The sequence below is a fragment of the Astatotilapia calliptera genome, chromosome 7 (assembly GCF_900246225.1).
Source record: "Astatotilapia calliptera chromosome 7, fAstCal1.2, whole genome shotgun sequence".
NCBI classification, from domain to species: Eukaryota; Metazoa; Chordata; class Actinopteri; order Cichliformes; family Cichlidae; genus Astatotilapia; species Astatotilapia calliptera.
The window spans coordinates 65,370,927-65,395,288 of record NC_039308.1 but is presented as its reverse complement, the minus strand read 5'-3'; the positions used below and the strand labels follow the sequence as shown (position 1 = coordinate 65,395,288).

The following is a 24,362-nucleotide window of genomic DNA, read 5'->3' as shown; positions in this document are numbered from 1 at the left end:
TGTTACAGTAGCTGAGGCACTTGTGTCTTGCATAGGTTTCTCCACGTGTTTAGTTTGTGAGCTGAATGTGCAGCACAAGCAGCGCTCTAACCAGCGTCTCCCCACCAGCTGGGACCTGGATTGAGGGCAAACAACCTGAGCACACGGGGAATACAGTGCTGCCGTATGTGTGCCTACAGAACGTATGCAAACGCAGTAGGAACATGCATGCAAATCTGGGCAGCTTGGACATACACACATGCAGACACAATGGCATATGATCTGTGTGGCATCTGGATAACAAATACACACTTCAGGCATTTGTTCTTTGTTTCTACAAGTATGATAAAGTAGCCTTTTGTCAGTTGTTGCTGAAAAATATAGAACAATGTAATACAAACAATACGACTGAAGAAAAACATTGTAATCTGAAACAAAAAAGGTGTCTACCTTTCGCTGTAATTATATATTCTATTCCACTTAATCCCAGAAGCAATTTCAGTTTCTATCTGGAATTTCTGCACCTTTTATTTTGCACCTCTCCCGAGTACGGGGAGAGCAGATGTGATGTTATTGAAGTGGCAGGTTTGCACTCTGCCATTTGGTCTCTTATTCATAGAAGTGTGCAGCAGACACACAGGATCCCAGAGGTGGGGTTTTTTCTGCTGAAGCAATATCACATACAGAAAATGTTGCCTCTGTCAAGCGAGAAGTCAATCATACAGGCAAGCAGATGTGAGCCGACCACAACACTGAGGAATGGTTGGTGGTTTTTTGCTGACCTGATGTTCTTTTTCAGTTAAAATCAAAGTTTTACTACAAATGTGAAAACTAAAAGGATGAATAATGTACGAGCAGCTGCCTACACTACTGCTTAAAAGCAGTTGACGTGCTTAATTTATTTTTTAGAGGTAGAGGCAACTTCCTCTAACAAAGTCAGTTCTTCCAGTATGCTTTAGTCTTATAATCGTCTCCCCTCTTAAAACACGGCCATGTCTTTATATTTCTTCTCCATTATCTTTTCTTTCTCAACATATTCTCACCATAGTCCATCATAATACCCATCCCTCTGTAATCCATAAGTGTGAGTTATCAGCTTGACACTGCTGAGCTGCTGGCTGTATCACGCTGTCTCCTCAGCTTTCTTGCTGTGCTGTTATCTGCACTAAGATCGTTCAGATTCTGCATGCGTGTCAAACCGAAATGTTAAGCTAAGCAGTGGAATAAAAGGGTACGAGGAACAAAGTATAAATACAATTAAGCATGCAAAATGTAATGTGATAAGTGATGCTTAATGTACTATGTGGATTCTTTTTTATTTGGCTATATTTGGTGAGCTAGTTGCACAAGAAAGAGTCACTGATGTGTAGGATGAATGTGGACTTTTAGAGGTTTATTTCAAATGGGCTACACGTGAACCAGAATCAAAATGATTCTTATGCGAAAAAGTGAAACAATAAAAAGAATAATTCAGAGAATTACTTTGACCAGGGCTGTTGGCTATCTTTGAAAGGTTTAGCTAACACCCTTAACATATCAAAAAGATCACCTGTAACACATGATGCATTCTGACAGTCCTCTATTATTTGCTTTCAGAAAAAATAAACAGGGTATTAAAAGTTTTCTTGTGACTCGATGACTTAAATGTTCGACCAAAGCAACTGATGTTCAAGTGATAATAGATGACTCCATGTAAATAATGACGGGGCCTATCTCGATGCCACGGACACTCACAAGCACTCACCGCACCAGTGTAACCAGCCTTCAACTCCTTCTTCCAATGGTCAGCAATTTCCATAGGCGACCTTGGACCAGGGAGCCCTGTCAGCATCTGCCTCTTGCAACATGTATGCACTGAGTAACTCGACACCCTGCAGTCATTAGCCAGGTCGACACCTACCTTAAAAGATCTTGAATTTTAACGACATGTTTTGATGTGACTTTATCTCTTATAATTCAGACCAGTTGATTATTGAAGCACCATATGGCCTGCAGTGAAATACCCTCAAGAAACATCTAAGCAAAAAAAAAAAAAGGTCCTAAAAGAGTCCCTGAAATTCCCTAATGACTCTTCTTACTATGGAAAACAAAGAAACTTCCTGTTGTGGGAGCTGAAGTGGACTGTTACTGTGTGCTTGCAATTCCGACACTGTAATGCTCAGTGCTGCTCGATATACCCACTGCACAAACAGCATTTTACATTATAATTTATTCATAAAGCAATTTATTCATACAGTGTTGCACATTTTCCAGCTGGAGGATCTTCAATTGCATCATATTTAAGTTGCATTAAACTATTGCTCTTTTTGAAAGCCCTGATAAATTGCCGCCCCCACTCTGCCTCTGGGCGTCAAACAGGTTTATAGATACCCGCTGAGCGTCACTCAATTGAGGTGCAAGCGAGTCACACACCTGACTGCAGTGCTTTCCCCTCCCTACAGAATGAAAACAAATAAATAAATAGAATCACTGCCCCATCCTCTCCTCTTACCTCTTGTAACTGCTCCAACTCCTTCCTGAGGATCTCTTGTTCGGTCTCTAGCTCTGTATACTTCTGCTTCAGCGCCTGATTCTCCTCCAGGACAGCTAAACCGCACTCCGCAGCCCTGATCTTTTCCCGGTTCGCCTCGGCCAGTTCCTGGGCGAGCCGCTCCACCTCGGCCCGGTACTGATCCACCGATTCCCCGCATCCTGCACCAGCGGCCATCGCCCCTCTCTCGCGCTTTCGCTTCGACTAAAAGCTTTATGTCCCCCTGTCTGTCTGCGGTTCCCCCCGTCTCTCCACCGCTTTGGACAGAGGCAGATGAGCCAGATAGGCGGGCGGAGGCTGCGACATGATGAATATCCGCCCCCCACCCCTCCTCTCCACTGAGAGCCAGCTGCAGACTGGAAACGAAGCACAAAGTAAAAACAACAACAACAAAAATAAATCTGTTTTAGTGCTTCAGTATTCTGAACAACATTCAACAGCTGATAAAAAAAACGAGCTTTAAATAAATGACAGAATAAAATCAGGTCAGTGGTGTCTTCTGTTTGACACACAGCAAAACTGAGAGCATCAATTTTGCTTATTCATGGGTGCAGGGGCGCCATCTGTCGGTTACTCTGGTGTATCGCTTCCCATCTGAGCGTGTGCAAACATGTAAATGTTACTGAGTAAACGGATGCCTTCTGCTTTTTAAATGTTTTAATGATTACATTACGTTTTCTTATGGAAATAAATAATAATAAATTCGTATATGAAAAAATTAAACCAAAAACTGGTGAATTTTGAAATCTTTATCAACCAGGTAGGTGCAATTTATAAGCTTTTATGTCATATAATCAGTTGTGGATTTTTATAATCTAATAAAAAGTTTAATCAAACTACTTGTATACATATAGTAAAGTCTCACTGCAGATATAACAGGAAACACTAAAATATATATATAATTTAGTGTTTAATATCACTCTCAGGTTGTGTTTATACCATAAAAGTTATTTGTGTCCATTACATTTAAAAAATTGTTTTTACTGACATCAATATGCTTTTTATACCAGACAGGGGTCCTGATGCAAGTTAGTGCCTTAGTGAAAGAAGTTTTTCTTACAGTTGCAAAGACTGCGATATATTTAAGGTGAAAGGAAAATGGTGTACAACCCTGTATTGGGTAATCTCTTCCTGTGTTGATTCCTTTATGGCACTCGTGGCCAGTAAAGTCTCCGAACTATATGGAAAAGATCTTACTCTCAAAGTAAGCAGGTACAGCTAATCTATGTGGATCCTTTCTAACTGAGACAATAAAAGTTTAATGGAAGAATAGTGACAAAGTATAAAATAATAAATTAAGATCAAATGTGAACAATAAACTAACATTCGATGTAAAACATTGCAACAGCTATTTGGCATAAGATAACCTGTCTGGTATCAGTAACTAAGGTTTCCCAGGAATTATTTCAGCCTTTTAGGAAATGTAAGATGCCAGTTTGGAATTACAATAACAAAATCCAATAAAAGTACGATTATGAGGTTCTCAAGGTTGTTGTTTTTTCTCTTTCCAACAACTATTTTTGTCCTCTTACTGTAATCCCTCCCATTCAGCCACCAGTGTGGTTTATCTTACAGCAAACACATGCAATAAAGTAAGATAAGGCCAGGGTGAAAAGTTTAGCCATACTCAGAGCCCTGTTAAATGTAATCAGTTATGACCCTGTCAAGTAAATTATTGAATTGATAGCGAAGGCGACGCTGTGTTATCTCTCTTATAATTGGTAATTATTTGGGAACTGGCCTATGTAACACTTCTCAGAAAAACCTGGAATTGTCGCACGCAGCAGGTTTCAAGGTGACTGGTGAGCACAAGTCATTAAAGGAAGGCCACGAACAATACTTAATATAAATATGTAACATTTGCTCGGCAAAGGAACAAGAATGAATCAAAACTTTTCACTCTTTAAGTTCGCCTAGAACACAATTATTTATATAGCTCTATAGCCCCAATATACAGTAATGATTCACCCTGTATTTCTCCTTTGATCCCACATGTTGTCTAAATCTGACCTGCCAATAACCTCAAGTTACAAGCCCAAATTAAGATAAGGAGAGGTTGTCAGAAAGTCAAACAGATGAACAGGTCATGGCAAAGCTGTATCTTATCTGTGACAAGGAAAAATCGTGTCATGAAAAAAAACACAGCCAAATGCTTTGCTGCACAGTAACAGTGACACGGCTCTCTCTACCAAGAAGTATATCACGGTACAGGACGCCCTCAAACCTTGATCTGTACAAATACATCAGTACAGACTAATCACGAGGACTTTTATTTCGAAGAAAGACATCAGAACGTTTGAAGCAATCAGCTTTATTGAGATAAAGAAAAAGATCAGTGCCTTTATTTCAGCTTCACACAGTGTGACACATTAAAAGCAAAATATACGGCTACAGTATTTTACAGATTCGTGTTTACGTTTGAGCATCATCTCAAACTTTTTTCTTTGCCTCGTGTAATTAAAAACAATGAAAAAAAAAGTGTTGTGCAGAATTGGTGAAGGTGCTATCGTTCTGTTCCCAGCATGTCAACATAGAGAGTCCTGTGACCAGGAGAATGTGCGGCGGTCAGCACAACCGGTGTTGTTGATGAGCTGAAATACAGCCTTGCTTGAAGAGGTTTTGGTAAACAGCAGGGCAGGCAGCACATTGCTTGCAGCTGGGGCTTCTGTGAGAGCAGAGAAAGATGTTTATCTCACAGGAATAACCAAGATATTCTACTTATGAACCTCATCAATGGCTCAGTTACTAAGAAAGTCACGCTGTATTCAAAGACTTTATAATATCATAAACATTTTATTGTTTAAATATGTCTAAGCTGTGTGCTTTATTTCTTAATTGTAAAGAGCTTCGAGCTGCGTTGGGAATATGAGGGAAGCCTCATAACAGAACATGTGAGAATAATAAATACACATTTTACAAAAATATATGTCAAATTACCTCATAATAAAGCCGGTGAAGATTGGTCGAAAGTAAGCGCTGCCTGCTGATCAGCTCTATGTCTCTGAGTGTTTCAACCTTCCTCCATTTGGCCCTGCGGTTTTGGAACCAAATCTGAACAACACACACAATGACCATTTATTTAGAACAATTAACTAAACTTCAATAATAGTAATACAAGCATGAAGAAATGTTAATGCAGTTAATTTACCTACAATGAACCAGTTCACAATAAAAGGAGTCTCGGGGTATTTTGCATTGTAATAAAAACGCCTGCATCACATCTAAAACTAACAATGATTCAAAACATTTTTATAAAAACCCCTAAACAGTGTTGCAGTTTGGAGCTAATGATTTTAAATGTGTGCTCCTATCCCGTCTCACCTTATCATTAATCATTTGAGGTTTTGGCTTGTGCAAGAATTCTGTCCAAAGACCATTATTGTCTCTGCACTAATGTGCAAAGACACACAGTTACTGGGATTAGGTTAACTGATGAGTCGCCCACAGGTGTGACTGTGAGTGCCGATGGTCGTGTCCAAATTCATGGGCTGCATCCTCCTGAGGACCCGGGCTTCGCGGTCTACGTGGGCCAGGTCCTCAGAAGGTCGGGTAGGCCAGAAGTAAACGGCTGGGGAAATTGGACGGTCTAGCCTTCTGATTAGCGTCACCGCTGTCTCAGCCGTCTGCTCCTTGCTATCTAAAATATAACAGGACACTGGCGTAAATTCTCGACCGTCTCATACGTCTGTTTAATCAGTTTTCTATTTGACGTTTAGTCAGCTGTGTAAAAACCAAGGAGGAACCCACCCGGGGGATTAATAAAGTTTTATTTTATCTAATTTAACAACTTTAATCTCAGCCAAGCCGATTTACTCACGAACAAACAAAACACTGAAAAAAGCCCAACAGTAACATTTTTAGGTTGTCTAAGTGACTTATATATTACGTTTAACCCGAGCAGCGAAACTCCGCGGTGATGTGAAAATGATGTGCCGGGAGTTGTGCCGTTCTCGGCCGCATCAGTAACCCTCGAGCTCCCAGCTAGCTGTCGAGCTGGTGGGTGGCAGACGTCTCCGAAAACGTCGAAGCATTTTTGCAAATATGCGATATCTTGGTAAACCGAGCAGATATTTGATGTTTACACAACTACTTTCTCGCCTGAAAATGTGTTAAAAGTTTATTTTGTGACCCAGAAAGATTAGTAAGAGTAATTTTAAAACTTAGTAGCGGCCGCCATTGCTGGAAACTGGAGTCCTTCAACTTCGGGGAAAAGAGGGCGCATTTGTCGGCTGTATTCGGGGGAGTCTACAAATTTGAACAGCCTTCGGCGCGTCGCTGTGACGTAATCGGTCTACAAATGCGGCCTCTGGAGGATGCAGCCCATGAATTTGGACCTGGGTGTACATCGCCTTTCACCCTGAAACACCTGGGACAGGCTCCAGCCACCCCGCGACCCTGATAAGGATAAGCTGAAGAGAATGGATGGATGGACTCGTTAGTGCAATCAGTCAGACAGTTGGAGTGTTTGGAGCTTGCTGATTTGATCAAATGGAAATAAAGTAGTGACTGATACCAACGTAGCGCCAATAATAATATTACTCTGTTTATGTGGCCAGTATTCAAAATCTCACTATTTTAAGTTGAAAATAAAACCAAACCAAACAACATGTATCCCACCTGTATTCGGCTCTCTGTCAGCTGCAGGCGAGAGGCTAACTGGTCTCTGGTGCTAATATCTGGATAATGGGTTTGCTGGAAAACCTTCTCGAGCTCCTGCACCTGGAATGGTGTAAAAGTGACCCTGGTTTGCCTCTTTCTTCTTTGGCCTGCGAGCAGACAGTTTGAAACATATGATAGTAAAGAAGTGGTTCAATTTCAAACTGATTCATTCTTGAATCATCCTTTTAATCGATTTTTCTACTCATATATAAATGTATTACGCACTCTTGCAGTCTCCTGCAGCTTTTGGAGCCTCTTCATGTAGTCCCATATTCTGAGTTTCTATTGACAGAGTAAAAATTTCAACATCAAAAGGAGAACACACATGTTCTGACAATATTTGAACCAATATTTTTTACAGTAAGGCTAAAAAACATACCTGTACATGGATGCTGGTTATATACTTGGCTGTTTTCTCTGATGACAGACCAGTTCCGATGTACTTCATTCTCTTTTCTGACACATGAGGGCCTTTTCAGAATTTCTTCAATTGAATGCAGTATTTTATTCCTCGGCTGAGATTCCATTCCTTTATCTATTTGGGATAACTCTTTTTTTGAGTCTCCTCTCTTCCATATTTCCATCATTTTATCGCCTACCGTCAGCTCATCTGTCATTATATGTTCCTTTTATAGTCAGTTCTTGGTCACCAGTATAAAAGATACAAAATATTCCTTGTGCTCTGTCAGGCTCTTTCAGTAAAAACAAAATGAATAGAAATAGAATAGAAATCTCTTGATGTCTGACTTCTTCTGTCTGGGATCTTTGTTACACTCAATGCTTTACAAGGTGAGAACACATGAGTGTCCTCCCACTGCTATGAGCAAGTGTTTGACCTGCGTCACATGATCATAAAGAGGAGGAGCTACTGCATTATGCCACAGCATACTTTTGAAAAAGAAATACTGCATTCAGCATCCAGCATTCAAAGTTTTAATCTTTCATATATAAGCTATTAATTTAAGGTGTGTGCTCAATTAATTCTCCAGATAATGGCATCTGGTTGTTATCACGATGTTATCACGATAGAACTGAGTAGTTCAGTTTGCTCTGAGTCTTTATTTCCTTCAGCAGAATCAGCAGGACACCAGGTTCCTGTTTTGTAGGATAGATTTGTACTCTAAATCTGCAGCTTGATTATCACCTTGATAAAATTTCACCATAAACAAATTTAAAATCATTGCTTCTCTTTCTTATCGCCTGATTTATTGCACAGGTAATCTTTATCACCTTGGCCTCTGTATGCACTCTGACACTTTAGTTCAACTAAAAAAAAAAAAGCACTGAGCTGCAGAGTGTAGGAGAAAGTGGTCTGTCTCCATCTAGTGGTACCGGCCTCTCAGTGAACCTGCTTGTAATTCTCTGAATATAATAATGAACCCTCATGAACAGCATGAACCCTCTGAGCTTGGGGGGCTGAAGGTAAGCAATGCACATGTTTAAATACTTTATATTAACTCATTAACCACTTATGAGTCACAAAATGTGACGCACATGTGCCTCTTGTGATCTCTAGGTAATCCGGTATGCACCATTCCAAGTCAGAGCTAAGTAGGGCTGATAAAGACACGAACACAATACATCATATCCAAGAGAAGCTAATCAATTATAGCAAGCTCACACTTAATCGAAGGTATGGTGAGAAAACTATAAGGAGTAACAACATGCGCTTTCTTACCGGCAAACTCCGGTAAGTTCAAACCAAACTGCACGGCTCATAAAACTATGAAGGTCACAGGATGCAATCAGACACAAGATAAGAGCCAAAACATTTAGACCGAGGCCGTAAAAGATTACAGTCAACGTTGTTATGTCTCATTTGCACCTCCCAGCATGTTACAAGAATAAGAGCTTCATTAAATCTTAGTGTCGTTCAGCAGTTTTGTTTGTTTCAGTGCTAAATCATTATTTGTATAGACTTCTTTTCCATTGGTATTTCAATCACTGACCAGATATTGCTACTCCACTGACCTTTGGCCTTCTATTGGTCTTCTTGGAAGAGAGCTGTCTTTCCCTCACTCTCTCTCTCTGTGTGTGTGTGTGTGTGTGTGTGTGTGTGTGTGTGTGTGTGTGTTCATTTCAGTCAGAATTCAGTTTTATTTGATAACACCAAATCACAACAAAGTAATAACAATAATAAACAGAACTGGCTCCAGGAGGAGCAGCCGTCTGCTGTGACCGTCCATTTGCTTCCTTTTCTTCATTTCACCTCTTCTTATACGCTTTAATTGTGTAAGTAAGATGCTGCAGAGCCAAGGCTTGTTCAATAGTTTTGGTTTAAGAGTCATTTTTTGCTGGTACCTTTTATGTTACACCCCGGCTGAGTGTTTGTATTTATTAGTTATCCTCTAATATTCACTTCTCTTTTTTGTTTTTGTTTCTTTTTTGCAAATGATATTAAGCCTTTAAAAATAACACTGTTTCTACAATCGGGCCTTTGCTCGCTGACATGTGAGTCACATGCACTCAGAGTAGACCGCATGATGCCCCACTCCTGCTACTCTCCTAGGTTTGTAAGTTTCATGTGACCTCAATTTTCTTCAGCTATTTTATTTGTTGGATACGTCCCAAGATTCCAGCTCAACTATTTAAATACTCCACAGCAGTCAGGATAAACCCTTTCTCAGGATTCTAGTTTAAAATTGTATTTTCTAATTTAGTTCTAACACTTCTGCTCTTCCTGACAGGGAAACCTTCTCATTTTGGTGATCACCTGACTTTTCCTTCAGAAAACCTTTGCAGAATTCAAATGTCCAGGCAATGACAGAACGGAGAGTTCCACAGGCATTCGTATCCTTTAAGGATGAATGATATTGGTTGCTTTTCACTGGTGTCTTTGTGCTGCCAGCGTGTGCCTTAGATCCTGATTTTGGAACAAGAAGAGATGTGCACTAATAATCATATGACATGCACACAGAAATGGATGCAAGCAGTGTGAGGATGAGCTTCTGCTGCTTGTCCAGCACATTAATGAAGTGGTGGTGGGCTGTTATCAAACTCCTAACAATATAATCTGATTTACTATCATTTTACGGGAAGTAGAAATATACAGTAAATTAGGAAATTAAATTAACATCTACAGAACATTTTCTAGTCATCTATCAATACCAGCTTTGTGATTATTTGTCAACATGTGATCACTGCAGAAGTTTACCCTCCAAAACAAACATTTGGTGTTAAATTTAGAAAGAAACTCTGGGAGGGGGAAGTCTTTGTCAAACTAAAGGCTGTATTCTTTAACTGTTAAACATCTCTGACTGCAGAGCTGAGCACAGGTCACCACATACAGCAGACTTGCTGCTTCTTCAGCTTTAGAATTATATGACCTATGCTGAGGAATTAAATCTTTTAATACTTTCTTGCCTAAAGAGTTCTTGGTAAGAGATTTTATCTCCTGCCAGCCAAATGCCGGGCGGTCAGCTGCTGATTCTGTTGTAATTCGGTTCACATGAGCTGCAGGTGGGATCCATTTTGATCAACAAAAGCTGCAGTCTCATGTCTGAACTCTGCGCGTTCGTAATACTCTGCCTGCTCCGACCCGTCTGTACGCTCTCTCCCCTCTATCAGATGCTTCTCCTGATCCCTCCCCTCTGATTAATGGTTTTCATTCTGTTTTGTTTCTCGGCTCAGGAGACCACAAACTGGACCTATAGCCTGACATGGCTCCAGAAAAGGAAAGTAATGGACTTGACAACTATACCTTTGCGGTGAGTGTTGCTTTTAATTTTATATTAGGAAATGATTAGAGAGATTGCATAATCTCTACACAGTTGTAAGCACTGGATTCAGAATCACATCTTGGCATTCATAACTCTCAGGTGTCCATGTGGATTATAAATAATAACCCACATTCTTACCTGCAGTAACTGCAGTAACTAATATGATTAAACAGCCTCATATTAGTTTAAGATCAAACAGCTGCTTGCTGAGTGAAACAGAAGCATGAGTAGATTTTTTAAAGTATCTGTGAAATGAAGGTTTTCCTACCATCACATGATTATAGAAGGAATTCTTGATTCCTAGTGTTGAAAAATGGAACGACTTATCTGACTGCCCTGTTCTTTTCATCTTATTCTAATATTTTGGTTATGAGAAACATGAAATTAAGTTCTTTAATTATAGTTATTTACATACATTTTATAGATAACATGTAAAAACATATCAATACATGCTTCTTTTTTTAAACAAAGGACAGTCAGTTGTGAATGATGCATACAGTGAACTGAGGATCACAAGTGTTGATAGATCCCTGCAGAATGTTCTAGTTTGACATGTCTGCTTATTCTTCTAATGAACTAAAGCTGGAAGGACGTTTCTGTGATCTGCCCGACAACGAAAAAGAACCAGCCTCCTCTACGGACGAGTGCAGTAACAAACTAGCATACTGTGTAACAGATGTTCCTCCCTGGTACCTGTGCATCATTTTAGGAATCCAGGTATGTCAACAAAGGTTTTTTCTTTGATTTGTTTCCCTTTGGTCATGTTTAACAATGATTAGGAGCCAGCTTTGCTGCATTGTTTCTAAAGTAACAATGTAAACATGACCAGCTTTCGCTTGACATTTCCTTGAGTGTTAGTTGCTTGGTTTTAGTTGTGTAAGCCAGATAGTGAAATTGGACTTTAATTGCACCGAACCTTCACTGTAATCTCTCAGGTGGTGTACAAACATCAACCATGTACCTTTTTTTTTTTTAAATGTGTAAATCCTACAACGATTAAATGAATCTCTGTTTTCCCCCAACTTTGCCCTCTCAGCACTGTTTGACTGCATTTGGAGGTATCATTGCCATCCCCCTGATTCTGTCCCAGGGACTGTGTCTGCAGCATGATGGCCTCACACAGAGCCATCTCATCAGTACAATCTTCTTGGTTTCTGGGGTCTGCACTCTGTTGCAAGTAGTCTTTGGCATTAGGTAAGGAAACAAGCAGGAACATTACTTATTGAAAACCAGGCTGTAAGGCTGCGTGGCTGTCTGTATCTGTGGGATGTCTCCTGGGGATATGCACTAGGAATTTTTGCAGTCATGAATTACATTGTGGGATTCTGGAGTGCTTTATATTTCTTTTATTTAATGTAAGATGATTTACATTAATTTATTGTTCATTCAGTGCTTTTTGATGTTCTGAGAGTATTTGTCCAACGCAGTGGTGCAGCAGGATGGAATTAACTAAGCTTCTTCTTCTTATTAAACAGCCAGAACAGAGAAGCCATTCTGCCTTTCTTCTTAACCTCTTTTGAACTATTATGTCTGCCAAAATGAATGTGCATGAACACCGAGTAGTATTTGAAAGCTTCATGGAGGTGAAATAAGTCCATTTGAGCTTTTATACTGTACAGAACTCAGCTTTTATTGTCAAATAAATAGTATTTAGTTGTTTTGCTAATTAATTTCTGCTTAAAATACCAGTATGGAAACTTCCTTGTAAACAGTGACACATGCACAGGAGAGCGAACATGATGTCACTGTTCTGGAGGCCTACAAACTTGTATGTTGTTGCTCTGAACTTCTGTTATGTGGTTGCAGACTCAGCCTGCCTGAATACTGGTGTCACAGATGGATTAACGGAGGAATTTCTATCTTATTATGTTTGGAATCTACTTCCTGCTAAGTCCACATTGTTCTGGCTTAGCACCACTCATGCTTTCTTGTCTTTCCCAAAATGTCTGCAAGTCAGCTGTGAGGGAAAACAAGCCTCGCACTTAGTGGTGCTTTTAGCGTCCCGACGACACAACGAAAACTTTCCGATGTTTCATCAAAAGAAATGTTTGCATGTTTTGTTTTTCACAAGAAAACTTCTCTTCTTCTGCGACGTGTGTGAATGATGCACTGCTTATGAGAATAGCATAATGAGGGTCATTACGTGGCAGATTATTTTAACTGACTTAACTTTCAGTCTAACAGTTTGCATAACAAGTCACACTCTCTTCACATGGTTTAAATTAACCATTTCCTTGTACACGATTCAAATAAATAGACTGCAGATGCCGTCAGAGAGGTCTTAAAAAACACATGCATGCACAGAAGACACTATCTCAGTCAGTCTAAGCATTTCAATCACCCAAAGATACAGTAACTGATGGTTTGCTCTCTCGTATTGTGTTAATTATTTCCAGGCTGCCGATTCTCCAAGGTGGCACATTCACATTACTGGCTCCTTCCATGGCACTGCTCTCCATGCCAGAGTGGACGTGTCCTGCATGGACTCAAAATGCCAGCCTAGTCAACACCTCGTCCACACACTTCATAGAAGTGTGGCAAAGTCGAATGAGAGCAGTAAGTAAACTGTGACAGTCTGAACCTTCAGCACTTTGATCCCATTTTTGGTTACATTTTTCTAAAAACTCGTCTGACTTGTTCTCTCCAACTGCAAACTAGTTGAGCTTGTTAAAAAAAAAGTGCTTCCAGGGAGGCACAAAGATTTCAGATTAGCGTCTGTAGTGGTCCTAGTGCCTATGCTGGAAGCCTTCAAGTTCATGCATGATGCCGAGCCACAGACTGGAACCCTCTGGTGGAGGTTGCAGCTCCTGGCTTATAGACTTGTACATGTCCTGTTAAACAGAAACACTTAAGGGTGAGGCAGATAGAATTTTATCCCAAAAGTCTATGGAAGGCAATGGAAATGTTTGTCAGCAAATAACAACAGAAAAGTTTTTTAGTACAAAAAGGTTAATGAGGTTACGAATTCCAAATTCTGACTGTCAACATTTTTGTGTTTTCTTAAGCTTCAGGGATCCATTATTGTGGGATCAGTCTTCCAAGTGCTGGTTGGTTTTTCAGGCCTCATTGGCCTCTTCATGCGCTTCATTGGGCCTCTCACCATCGCTCCTACTATTTCTCTCATTGGACTGTCCCTCTTTGACTCAGCGGGTAGCAGTGCTGGGAACCACTGGGGCATCTCTGCAATGTGGGTAAAACTTCTAAATAAAGTCCCTAAAAAGGCCCCATTTCTCTACATAACATAAAAATGACAAAACGAATATTTAAAGACTGCCAGAGAGATTTGTATAAAAAATATTTCATGCCACCTTAAAGCAGGTTTCTCAATAAAATGCGTGTTAGGTTGTGTTAAGCGTGCTCCCAGTCCTGCCCGGGCAAGACTTTAGAAAATAATACGCCTTCAACCCAGTAAAGCTTTAATCTTAAGGCTGCAGAGAAAAGCCTATTAAAACTTTCTTGCCCAACATCCAGTACAGCTGATCTACTTTCCTTTTTCTTCATTACATCTCAGCAATATTTACACGATGTTTTTCCCCTTTATGTCTGTGTCACACAGGACCACGGCACTCATCATCCTGTTCTCGCAGTACCTCCGTCACATACCAGTGCCCTTTCCAGCATATAACAAGGATAAAAGACTGCACACCTCTCCAGTCTACGTCTTTCAGATTCTTCCTGTACGTTGAAGACATTGAGTCTTTTCTTTTTTTCTATTAATTTTTTAATATTAAAGCCAAACAAAACAGATAACAAGGTGTTTTTGTTTTAATGCATCACAAGGTTTTGCTTGGAATCACGTTATCTTGGACCATTTGTTACATTTTGACTGTCTACAATGTACTTCCTGCTGAACCAGACAAGTATGGTTACCTTGCACGCACCGATCTAAAGGGAGATGTCATGAGTCAGGCTCCCTGGCTGGTTTTCCCGTACCCAGGTAAGATAGAAAAGCTCCGTTAAAACAACTTTGGTCATTTTCTTTGTTTCTGATTTTTAACTAAACTCAGACTGAATGGGATCATTGTTTCCACCCACATTTCTTTCTAATGACGAGGAATATCATCCAGTACCACAGTGTGGCTCAGTGATGTGTTGGAAGAAACTCACAGAGTCATCAAAGTTATCTTATTTTCAGAATAATATTTTGCAGATTATGCATTTGTGACATTTTCAACTTGCTTGCGTTTCCAAAATTAGGACAATGGGGGAGACCTACTGTCAGCCTGGCAGGGGTGATTGGCATCTTGGCTGGTGTAATTTCCTCTATGATAGAGTCTGTTGGGGACTACCACGCCTGTGCTAGGTTATCTGGAGCTCCACCACCCCCAAAACATGCCATCAACAGGGGTATCGGTATTGAGGGGATAGGCTGCCTGTTGGCAGGTGCCTGGGGTACTGGAAATGGTACCACCTCATACAGCGAAAACGTCGGAGCCCTTGGTATCACAAAGGTGAGATGACCTGCTGTTTTATGAAGTTTTTGCTACTGTTTGGATTTTTTGGTGTTTTGTGCAGTTTTTTGCATTGTTAGTTCTTTTCCTCCCTTAAATTTGGCATTTTAAGCACAAATTTCAGTGCACTCAGATCTCAGGAAAACTGAGAGAATTTCTATTTTTTGCAGGTGGGCAGTCGGATGGTGATTGTGGCCAGTGGAGTGTTGATGGTTGTCATGGGTATATTTGGTAAAGTGGGCGCTATATTCACCACTATCCCGTCACCTGTCATAGGAGGAATGTTCATGGTTATGTTTGGTGTCATCTCTGCAGCCGGAGTTTCAAATCTGCAGGTTTGTACTGAAGCTCAAACGTGTCGGCACATTTTCTTCTTTTGATTTGAGTCGGTTTTAACTAGACTTTGTTTCTGGGTCACATTTTCAGTACGCAGACATGAACTCGTCTCGAAACATCTTCATTTTCGGCTTCTCCATGTTCACTGGTCTGGTTATTCCAAATTGGATATTGAAGAATTCCAAAGCTATTTCTACAGGTGGACAGAAAATCTTTACTAATCTTAGAATTTTTTTTCAAAAAACCTGATCATTTAAACACAGGTCTAACTGTTTACATTGTGTCCAGGTGTGGTAGAACTTGATCAGGTCCTACAGGTACTTCTGACAACCAGCATGTTTGTCGGTGGCTTCTTTGGTTTCATACTGGACAACACCGTTCCAGGTACTGCTCTTTGTTACTGTTCTGCATGTATTTAATTCACCATGTTTAAAACACTGAAGCACAGAGCTGAGGTTATGATAAACATGGCAATTTAATGAAACTGATGAAAATGATTTTCAGAATGCTTTTAGGGTATTGAGTATTGTGGACATATTCATTTAGTTTAGTGATTATTCAATTAATTAAGAAAGGGTCAGAATGAAAAGTAATGTGAAAAAGAAAGTTTACACAAGACTCTATGACTCTACAGTGAGGACTATGAGAACTCTGAGGTGAAATAATCATTTCCTTTCTCACCCTCATCATTGTGGAGGAATGTTGACCCACTCTCCTTTACGGCATTGCTTGAGATTATTGAGGTTTGCAGGTATTTGTTTATGCACAGCCCTCTTATGGTCTGACTGTAAGGGAGCACTGAATTTCAATCTGCTCAAGCTCTAAAGTTTGATGGGTCTTTACAACACCTTGATTTTTTTTTTTTTACCTATTCTGGTTTAGATTTGGTGGCGTGCTTGGGATCATTATCATTGTCATTGTAGCGAGGGTCTACTTTCTCTTTCACAGGACTTTAAAAATGAAAACAGCAAAATAAGTAACATTTTTTAACCTTCCATTAGTGTCTTTCACTTCAGCTAAATTTAAAAGAACAATGTTTTAGAGATATTGTATTAGAGAATCAACAACACAGTGTTGTCAACATTTATGATAAACAAACCAAATCAGGAAATAGAGATAATCCAGAGTCAGGTTTTTTTAAAAACATTGAACATGTCCAACAGGATCGAAGCATGAACGAGGTATCCTTGCCTGGAACAAGGCTCATGAGGATGACTCCAGCAACACACTGGAGAGCGGAAAAGTCTACAGCCTTCCCTTTGGCATCAACTCTCATCTGTGTTCTTCCTCCTGGTTCCGGTACATCCCCTTTTGTCCTCCTACCATGCCCAACTCCTCAGATGGATGCGGGGCAGTTGCTAATTCCGTGGAACCTAAACAGCCATTGGGACAACAAGAGCCTGCACAAGTTATTACTGGAGCTGGCCTGTGAGCGGTGCACTCACTCCAGCGTGCCATTTTGGGGATTTTTCCAAAACCAGTTCCATCACAGGCAGCTCAGTTTGGACCTTGTAAAGGGCACTCTAATATAACAACACGGTGCAAAGTATTTAAAGGACCTTTTAAGGTGACGTTTGCAAATTATATCCTGCACTGGGAGGTACATGATCAGCCACAAAGTTACAACCACTTAGTGGGTAAGTGATCGTTTCATTACAGTGCAATGTTCTGCTGGGAAGCCTTCGTTTCTGGCATTCATGGGGAAGCGACTTTCGCTCGTTTCAACCAACTAAACATTGTTGTAGACGAGTAACACTTTCCTTTAAGGAGGAGACTGTTTTACCACAGCGTGAGAAGTGGTTTTAATGTTGTGGCTCATCTTTGACTGGGAAGGTAGTATAGATAGACTTTTTTGTAAACTGGTGATACTGGTGATATGATAATTGTTGATGATGTATATCTTAAAAAACCTGAGCAGTCATCTGAATCCAGACCTGCAGTTCTCATTGGTTCAAAACTTGATGTTTTATTCTTTCATATTAGTCTCGAAATGCCGTCACATCTGGGTGCTAGTGAACAAACGCTGAAATGACAGGAACATGATTAAATCCACAATGTTTAATGCTACATTCAAGATATGAATTTGTTTCATATACAGTACCTCATGTTTGGATGAACATTTGCTGTAACAGTTAATATTTTACAATGATTGTGTTTATTTTCTTTCTGTGCACTTTACGAATTCATGCTGACGTTTACTGACAGGACATTTCCATCAGGATCTGTCAGCCATCCAGCTGCAAGCTCCAACACTTCAGCTTTTCATCTGTGTGCATATTAAACAGTGAGTCATTGTGTCACAGCACCACTGCTTACTCAGTTTCTCAGTGTCAGATCCTTCTTGATGGATTTGTATAGGCTTACAAAGGACTCTGCCCACACGTCTCTTTGGTATTCAGTAGCGGAGCTGACCATCTGATGGGCAGTGTACACCAAAGTCAAGACAGTGCGCTCAAAATCGTGCTGATGCAGGTAGCCAGTATGATTTGAAAGACCGGATATGAGCCTCAATATGTCTGTTAGCTTTTTCGGAATGATCTCTTCGCAGATGAAATCCAGGTTTCTTGTCTTTTGAAGGGAAGCTAGTTCAGCATCTGTGACCGAAAACGCTCCACTGGATTCAAACTGTATGCCAGACATCAGTATCTGTATTTAGTGACAAGAAAAGAAGTAACTGTTAATAGTTACATTGTCAGTGTTTGCTTTTTACTCATAAAAACTCAAAGGTTTGTTCTTTTACCTCAAACAGCAGGTGAGCATCACTGATGGAGCTGATGAAAGTGGGGTTCACCGCAGCTGTCACTCCTCTTTTTATACTACTTGCAGCTGGAAATAAGGCTGGTGCACCAAGAGACACAGACAATGAGAATCAAGGGTGTTATGAAAGCATGCGCAGTTTCACATCTGGATTATTTCTATGCATCCAAAAGACAGTTTAAATCTTTTCAGCTGGAAATCCCTGTGACAAGTAAGCAATAATCCCTGCATGGTACAATGAAATGCAGATTTTACTGTGAGGTGAAGCCTGTGACAAATGTGAAATCCAGGTTCATCCAGCTCACAGCAGCAGATAATCTATAATAGGTGTTTTAAAGTCTGTGATCGGTAACCTTTCTTATGAATCCTATCAGCAGACAATGAGACATGACCTCAAACTTCAAAGGAAACAGAAATCAAAGGTGGAGTGGCACATGGATTGTACAACAAGTTCCAGATGATTGTACAGAGCTGTATATGGGATTCCTTATGCTTATGATTTAAGCCAGGATGTTAAAAACAAGTTGATGGGTCAAATGCAATTCAGAAGCTCTCGTTTTTTAACTTGAATATGAATTTTACAAAAGCAGAATTGTTCCTTTGCCTTACTTTTAACTGCTTTCCCTCAGAAAAGGCTCACTAATTAGGATTAAACTCAGCGAGTCTAATGGAAACATTAGGTATCTGACAAAACTCTGTCCAGGTGTTGGTGCCACATGTCAGTGTGTAAAACCACCAGAGTTCGAGAGCCTGCGTTGTAGGGTGATGTGAAAATCTCATGAAAAACAGAAAACAACATGAAAAGTCCAGGAGGTCACTGGATTAAAACACTGAAGAGCATGAATGACTACACAATAATTCTATCAATCTAGATTACATGGTCAAAGTGGTGGACCCAGTGAGCTGACAGTGATGGAACTAACATGTTTAAAAGGAACAAAGTTACAGTTTTCATTGTCCAGTCTCTCACATCCAATAATGGTGTGGTTTTATTAATGCCTAAAAGTGGAGTTTCTGCAATTCCGAGATCCAGGTGACAGAATTTCTTTTCCTAAAAGCATGAAAACAGGAGGGAACCGTGCAAAAAGACAGACAGCAAACTGCTCCGGCATGCAGTAATATCGGCAGAGTGGTGATTCAGTTCAAAAAATAAAAAAGGAAGCACATTAAGAAATTCATTGCTATTGATACGCCAGAGCCACTTACCCAGTGCCAGCACGTTCACAGCATGTGTTTATTTCAGCAGATGAAACGAGATGATATTTTAATAGACTTTAAATCAACCGAGCAAGTCGGTCATTATGTTAAGCTAACGATCTCCATTAATCTCAGTTCAATAAGGCCGGCGAGAGCTTGCATTATTGAACAGGATAGCGTTTCCTTTTTAGTAACTTCTCCAATTCACAGCGATTAAACACTTTCATGAAACATATTACTCTGAATTACATGTTTAGGTAATTACGATTATGTCAGGACATAATTCATAATTAGCTGCATAAAATAGTAATTAAACGCCAGCATATCCAAACCTGTTTTCACTTTTATGTTCTGCTGATAGAAGATATCACAGCAAACACTGTTTTCTCTTCTTTCTCTCTTATTGCACAGTTTTACATGAAATGTTTTCATGTACATACATGTTCCTAGTTATTAAATAGCATATATTAAATGATATAATTATATATATATTATATTATATAAGCAAATTATTAAAATTAGCATTTTTTCAAGCACGTGAGGTTGGATGAGGTTCCACTTGCATGGTTTTTACTGGTGCTGCGCCATGGTAAGTTATTCATCTAAGACTTTAACTCCAAAAAAGATCCTGGACTTTAACTGCAGTCTTAAATCTCGATGACCAACTTTATTTCTGTGGCAGCTTCACATCGCAGCGGGAGGAAGTTGTTTGAAACACTGGGATAAATGCCCAAAGCGGTGTAACATCATAACACTAAAGTGCACATGGTGCCCATGTTTATCAGCTGATCTTAAAAAAGAGCCCAATAAATCTAATCCTGATGATTGCAGCTTCTCATCCCTACTTGCTTTCATCCTTGCCTTCATGTCAGTGACCCACACTCATCTCTGCTTTTTAATCGCTTTCCTAGAGTGGCGTACTTTTTTTTGAATTGCAATGAAATCAAGATTTACAAAAACACTCAAACTCCACAGGCAGAAAGAATCATCTGTCACAAGCTGATCTGATCATCTTTGCTGTAAGCTTTTTATTATTCACAGTGTTTCCTCCTTCTCTCAGATCAGTTTACAGCTAAAGCCACTGTTTCCCATTAGAAACAGGTGCAGCTGATCTGTGATCCCAGAGCAGCCGCCAACATTAAAACATGCTTTGACTAAAAATAGACATTTAAAACTATTTAACTCACATATTAGGTGCTGGATTACAGAACAGGTGAGGAACGAGGATCACTCTGTGTTCAGCAAAGATTCCCAATACTCAAAAAGTATTTGCAGAAACTGAACTGTTTGCTTTTCTGTAGCAAACTTACATACATGCATTTTGAGTCTTACCATTAGCCTGATGTTGTGTGGCACCTGCCTCGATGCAGCAGCAGAAAAGAGCAACTATAAGCATCTTCCAGGGCAGCATGGTTGCCTGATGTTGGTTGCAAAACTGCACAGAGGTCTCTAAATTTACTGAGCATTTGGAGCCACACACAGCATCAGACGGCACGCTTTATTCATCACTCGTGTTCTCGGATTCGGTCTGCCTTCAGAACTGTGTTTTCTCTCCACCTCCTCTCTCTCTTTTGCTCTCATGAGCAGGATTACAATGCTTCCATCTGGTTATCATTAGGTTCAAAGGCACCCTCTTATTTTTGCACCATTTTTCTGGTCTCCCCTATTTCTTGTACATGTGGACAACTTTGATGTGTTTGTCTCGTGTCCTCTTCATGGATGCAGCAGCGATTTTCTTTGTTCAAATATGTTCTCACTGAAATGTCACAGAAAAACTTCGTATCAAATCTAAAATTCTCATCTGTATTTAGTGTAACCTTTGCAATTCATGTCATGATTTAGCTGCAACCAGAAAAGCATATGCTGATTTCCAGTATGCACAGTGTTCACAGGCTCTTCAGCCTTAGAAACAACTTGCCATGTAACAAAGTTGTTGTCACTTGCTGTTAAATGAAGAGTTATTTGTTCATCCAACTGTCTCTAGAAAGAATGTGCTTACATACATATATTTTATAAAGTCATGAGCTATGTATTTACCACCAACAGTTGGTGTACCTCAGCTGGAGCATATGTGACGGTGCCAGGATGAGCACTGAACAGCTTGGTCTCCGTTCTTCAGTATGAGAAATGTAAAAAGTTCACACTCCATGAACATGAAACTCTGCTACGTGATTATTTCTAACTGTATAATGTGTACACCCTGAAGTCCGCACTGAAAACATCTGCAGAAACCACAAAGAGGCACTTTGTTCACTGCCTGGCACCGTTCACCTTCTACACAAGCCTGAGGAACACGAACCAAAAATACAACCGTGTAAAATATCACTTATCTGTTGTAGCGCTATTTTAGTCCCAATTTGTTCCATGTAGGAGTTCAAATTGATGCCAACGCCTGAGCACAGCACAAAGTTCTGGTATGCGTCATGTTAGTGCAGTCGAATGTGTTTCAGTGGCAGAGATGTGGCGGTCGTGTTGCTGCAGAGGAATGCAGACACAGGCTGTGCTGAAGCTGGTAGGAGAGCTATGACCTCTGTAAGACCTCCAAGAACCACAGCTCTAGAACTTGAACAAACATACGATTCTTTCACATTCAATAAAAAATGTTATTCTGGGCTGTACAGGACCCCAAATAATTTGCTTTCTTGCTGTACTCAGTGAGTGACTCAGAGGTAGATGTTTAGTGTTAAGACAAATTTGGCCTTTTAGATTATTAGGAATAAAACAGATAATTCTCTGCAATGGCAAAGAAAAGAAACAGGATTGCCAGACATGCCTGAGGACTGACGACATCCATCACACGACAGGGAAAGAGACTGTCCAGTGGTTGCGACTGCAGTATATTATGAACTGTGCACCAAGTGACTTCACATCTCTCCCAGTAGCATCGCACGTGAAGTAATACTGACCTTTCATGTTACCATTTTGAGCAACACAGATAAATACTTATCTGGAAAACAGTAAAAAAGCATTGCTGCAAGATGTAATTCTTGGAATTTTAATATCACAGTTATGCAGTACCTGTTACTGGTGACTCGGGGATTTAAAACAGGGATTTGGCTTGCTCCCACAGCTTTTTAGGTTAACAGGTGATTATAAATGGCTCATGCATGTGAATGGTTGTCCTTCTCTATGTCCATGGTGAACTTTGCCGCCTGCCCTGTGGCAGCTGTGATAGGCTACAGGGCCCTGGATTGCTAAACTGGATAAATGGAAGAAAACGTGCAGGACTTTGGCTTGCATTGGAGTATTTTTCTTAGTCCAGGGGGATTCCTGCTATTACCAAAGTAAAATAGCTACGTGAGTCTTTTTCCATGGATAACAAGGCAATGAGGTCTCTGTGTACTATTACACAAAGGTGTCCATGAAATGTGTGAGCCTCAATAGTGGTAGATTCCTCATATGTTTAAAAGAGCCATCTTTGATTTTAACAAGGATTTGTTGTCTTCCTGCTATGAAAAGAAGAGTTTGTGTCAGTAGATATTTTTGAATTGTATTTATAATGTTTTGAAAATGATCATAGAAAACAGCTGTTTTCTAACACCACCAAGCGGTACACAGAGCGCAGCGGCATATCACAAGATGGTCAGATGAAAGAAGTCTCAACATTATATCTTATATTTGAGAACTAATAGATCAGCAGCTCTCTATAAGGAACGCCTCATTGACAAGAGAAGCCATGAAAATGGCCAATAGAAGGTCAGAAAACTGCTCATTACAGCTGTAGCGAGAAGAAATGACTCTTCGAATTCACAATCTGAGCCCGAAGTGATCAAAGAGTCAACATAACATTTGATACAGGAGTGTTTAATGCATGAGTGTATTACTTTGACTGAGGCTGCAGGTGGTGGAGTTTGGCTCTGATATCAGCAGACGTTGCTGGTGGTGTTTTCACGCTGTGGGGATTATTCCATTCAAACTCTTTGGGGCACAATCAAGTTTCGTGTACCATGTTGTGACCGCCATTCCAGTACTACTTCACGATTCGATGGCAGTAATCAGATTTGAACTGAGAAGACTACCTTTGGGATCTTGTATACTTACAGCACTAACAGCATGCTGACAAATCTGTCAGCATGAACTGGAAAGTTTCCTGCACAAAATTCAGCCATACAAGAATAAATAAATATGTGTTTCCATCTGTCAGATCGTATGACACAAAATATTTACTTATATTCGTCTAAATGTCACTAAAGATTACACCGTAATCATAGCTGTACCAGCCATGTTTGTCCACTAGATGGCACCGTATGCCAGCATCAATTTCCAGCTAGCGTCCTGCCACAGAACGACGTCCAGATAAAACGTTGACCTGTTTCCTCTGTTTTTATTTTCAGTTATGTGAAAACATTTGCATTTGCAAATAATTTTTGCAACTTTCATTTTATTTGTTGTCACTTGCAACAAGATATTCAGTAAATTTCTTCTCAAGTCTTAAAAATGTACATTTGTAAAAATGTCTCTAAAAACACAGTGTTGATAATTTCACATTTTCACATCGACCCATCAGCATTTTCTCTTTTCGGTTACTATATTCAGCATATCACGGGCAGTTGCCACTTCACAGCCTGGCAGCAGACATCCCAGCTTTTTCACAGACCATCTGTCATCACTGTGCTGTATTGTATGCTGCTGTCCTCAAGCCAAACCCATTTTATGATCCGTTTAGCCACCCTCCTGTTTTTAAAGGGATACTGACTCCTCATCATTTCTGTCTTTTGGGACACTCTCCTGGCC

General features: G+C 40.1%; 4 protein-coding genes across 9 annotated transcripts in view; 1 reads left to right on the top strand and 3 right to left on the bottom strand.

The window, feature by feature from the left end:
* Positions 1 to 2,761, bottom strand: part of bicd1a (bicaudal D homolog 1a) — a 30,571-nt gene extending 27,810 nt beyond the window's left edge. For all 4 annotated transcript variants that reach the window (XM_026176654.1, XM_026176656.1, XM_026176655.1 and 1 more), the window contains exon 1: positions 2,471 to 2,761. In XM_026176654.1, coding sequence (XP_026032439.1) covers positions 2,471 to 2,686 — 216 coding nt within the window. In that variant the 5' untranslated portion in view covers positions 2,687 to 2,761. The remainder of the gene's footprint in view (positions 1 to 2,470) is intronic.
* A 2,043-nt stretch (positions 2,762 to 4,804) lies between these two features.
* LOC113027497 (intestine-specific homeobox) lies at positions 4,805 to 7,972 on the bottom strand. The gene is made up of 5 exons (XM_026177115.1): positions 7,548 to 7,972; positions 7,394 to 7,450; positions 7,127 to 7,275; positions 5,447 to 5,560; positions 4,805 to 5,174 (listed from the first exon to the last, which is right to left on the bottom strand). The coding sequence occupies exons 1-5, from the start codon at positions 7,783 to 7,785 to the stop codon at positions 5,013 to 5,015; spliced, it is 720 nt and encodes a 239-aa protein (XP_026032900.1). The 5' UTR covers positions 7,786 to 7,972; the 3' UTR covers positions 4,805 to 5,012.
* Positions 7,973 to 10,414: 2,442 nt separating this feature from the next.
* On the top strand, positions 10,415 to 17,989 carry slc23a4 (solute carrier family 23 member 4). Of its 3 annotated transcripts, none has more exons than XM_026176647.1 (13): positions 10,415 to 10,545; positions 10,799 to 10,875; positions 11,470 to 11,604; positions 11,924 to 12,081; positions 13,284 to 13,443; positions 13,893 to 14,074; positions 14,444 to 14,564; positions 14,668 to 14,824; positions 15,085 to 15,338; positions 15,509 to 15,673; positions 15,765 to 15,873; positions 15,963 to 16,058; positions 16,838 to 17,989. In XM_026176647.1, the coding sequence occupies exons 2-13, from the start codon at positions 10,828 to 10,830 to the stop codon at positions 17,104 to 17,106; spliced, it is 1,854 nt and encodes a 617-aa protein (XP_026032432.1). In that variant the 5' UTR covers positions 10,415 to 10,545; positions 10,799 to 10,827; the 3' UTR covers positions 17,107 to 17,989. The 3 variants fall into 3 exon arrangements, with proteins under 3 accessions (XP_026032432.1, XP_026032431.1, XP_026032430.1); XM_026176646.1 differs by having other exon boundaries at positions 10,415 to 10,712; XM_026176645.1 differs by having other exon boundaries at positions 10,415 to 10,875.
* On the bottom strand, positions 17,974 to 21,183 carry LOC113027119 (protein FAM180A-like). The gene is made up of 3 exons (XM_026176648.1): positions 20,961 to 21,183; positions 18,415 to 18,512; positions 17,974 to 18,320 (listed from the first exon to the last, which is right to left on the bottom strand). The coding sequence occupies exons 1-3, from the start codon at positions 21,037 to 21,039 to the stop codon at positions 17,991 to 17,993; spliced, it is 507 nt and encodes a 168-aa protein (XP_026032433.1). The 5' UTR covers positions 21,040 to 21,183; the 3' UTR covers positions 17,974 to 17,990.
* Between the last annotated feature and the right edge of the window lie 3,179 nt (positions 21,184 to 24,362).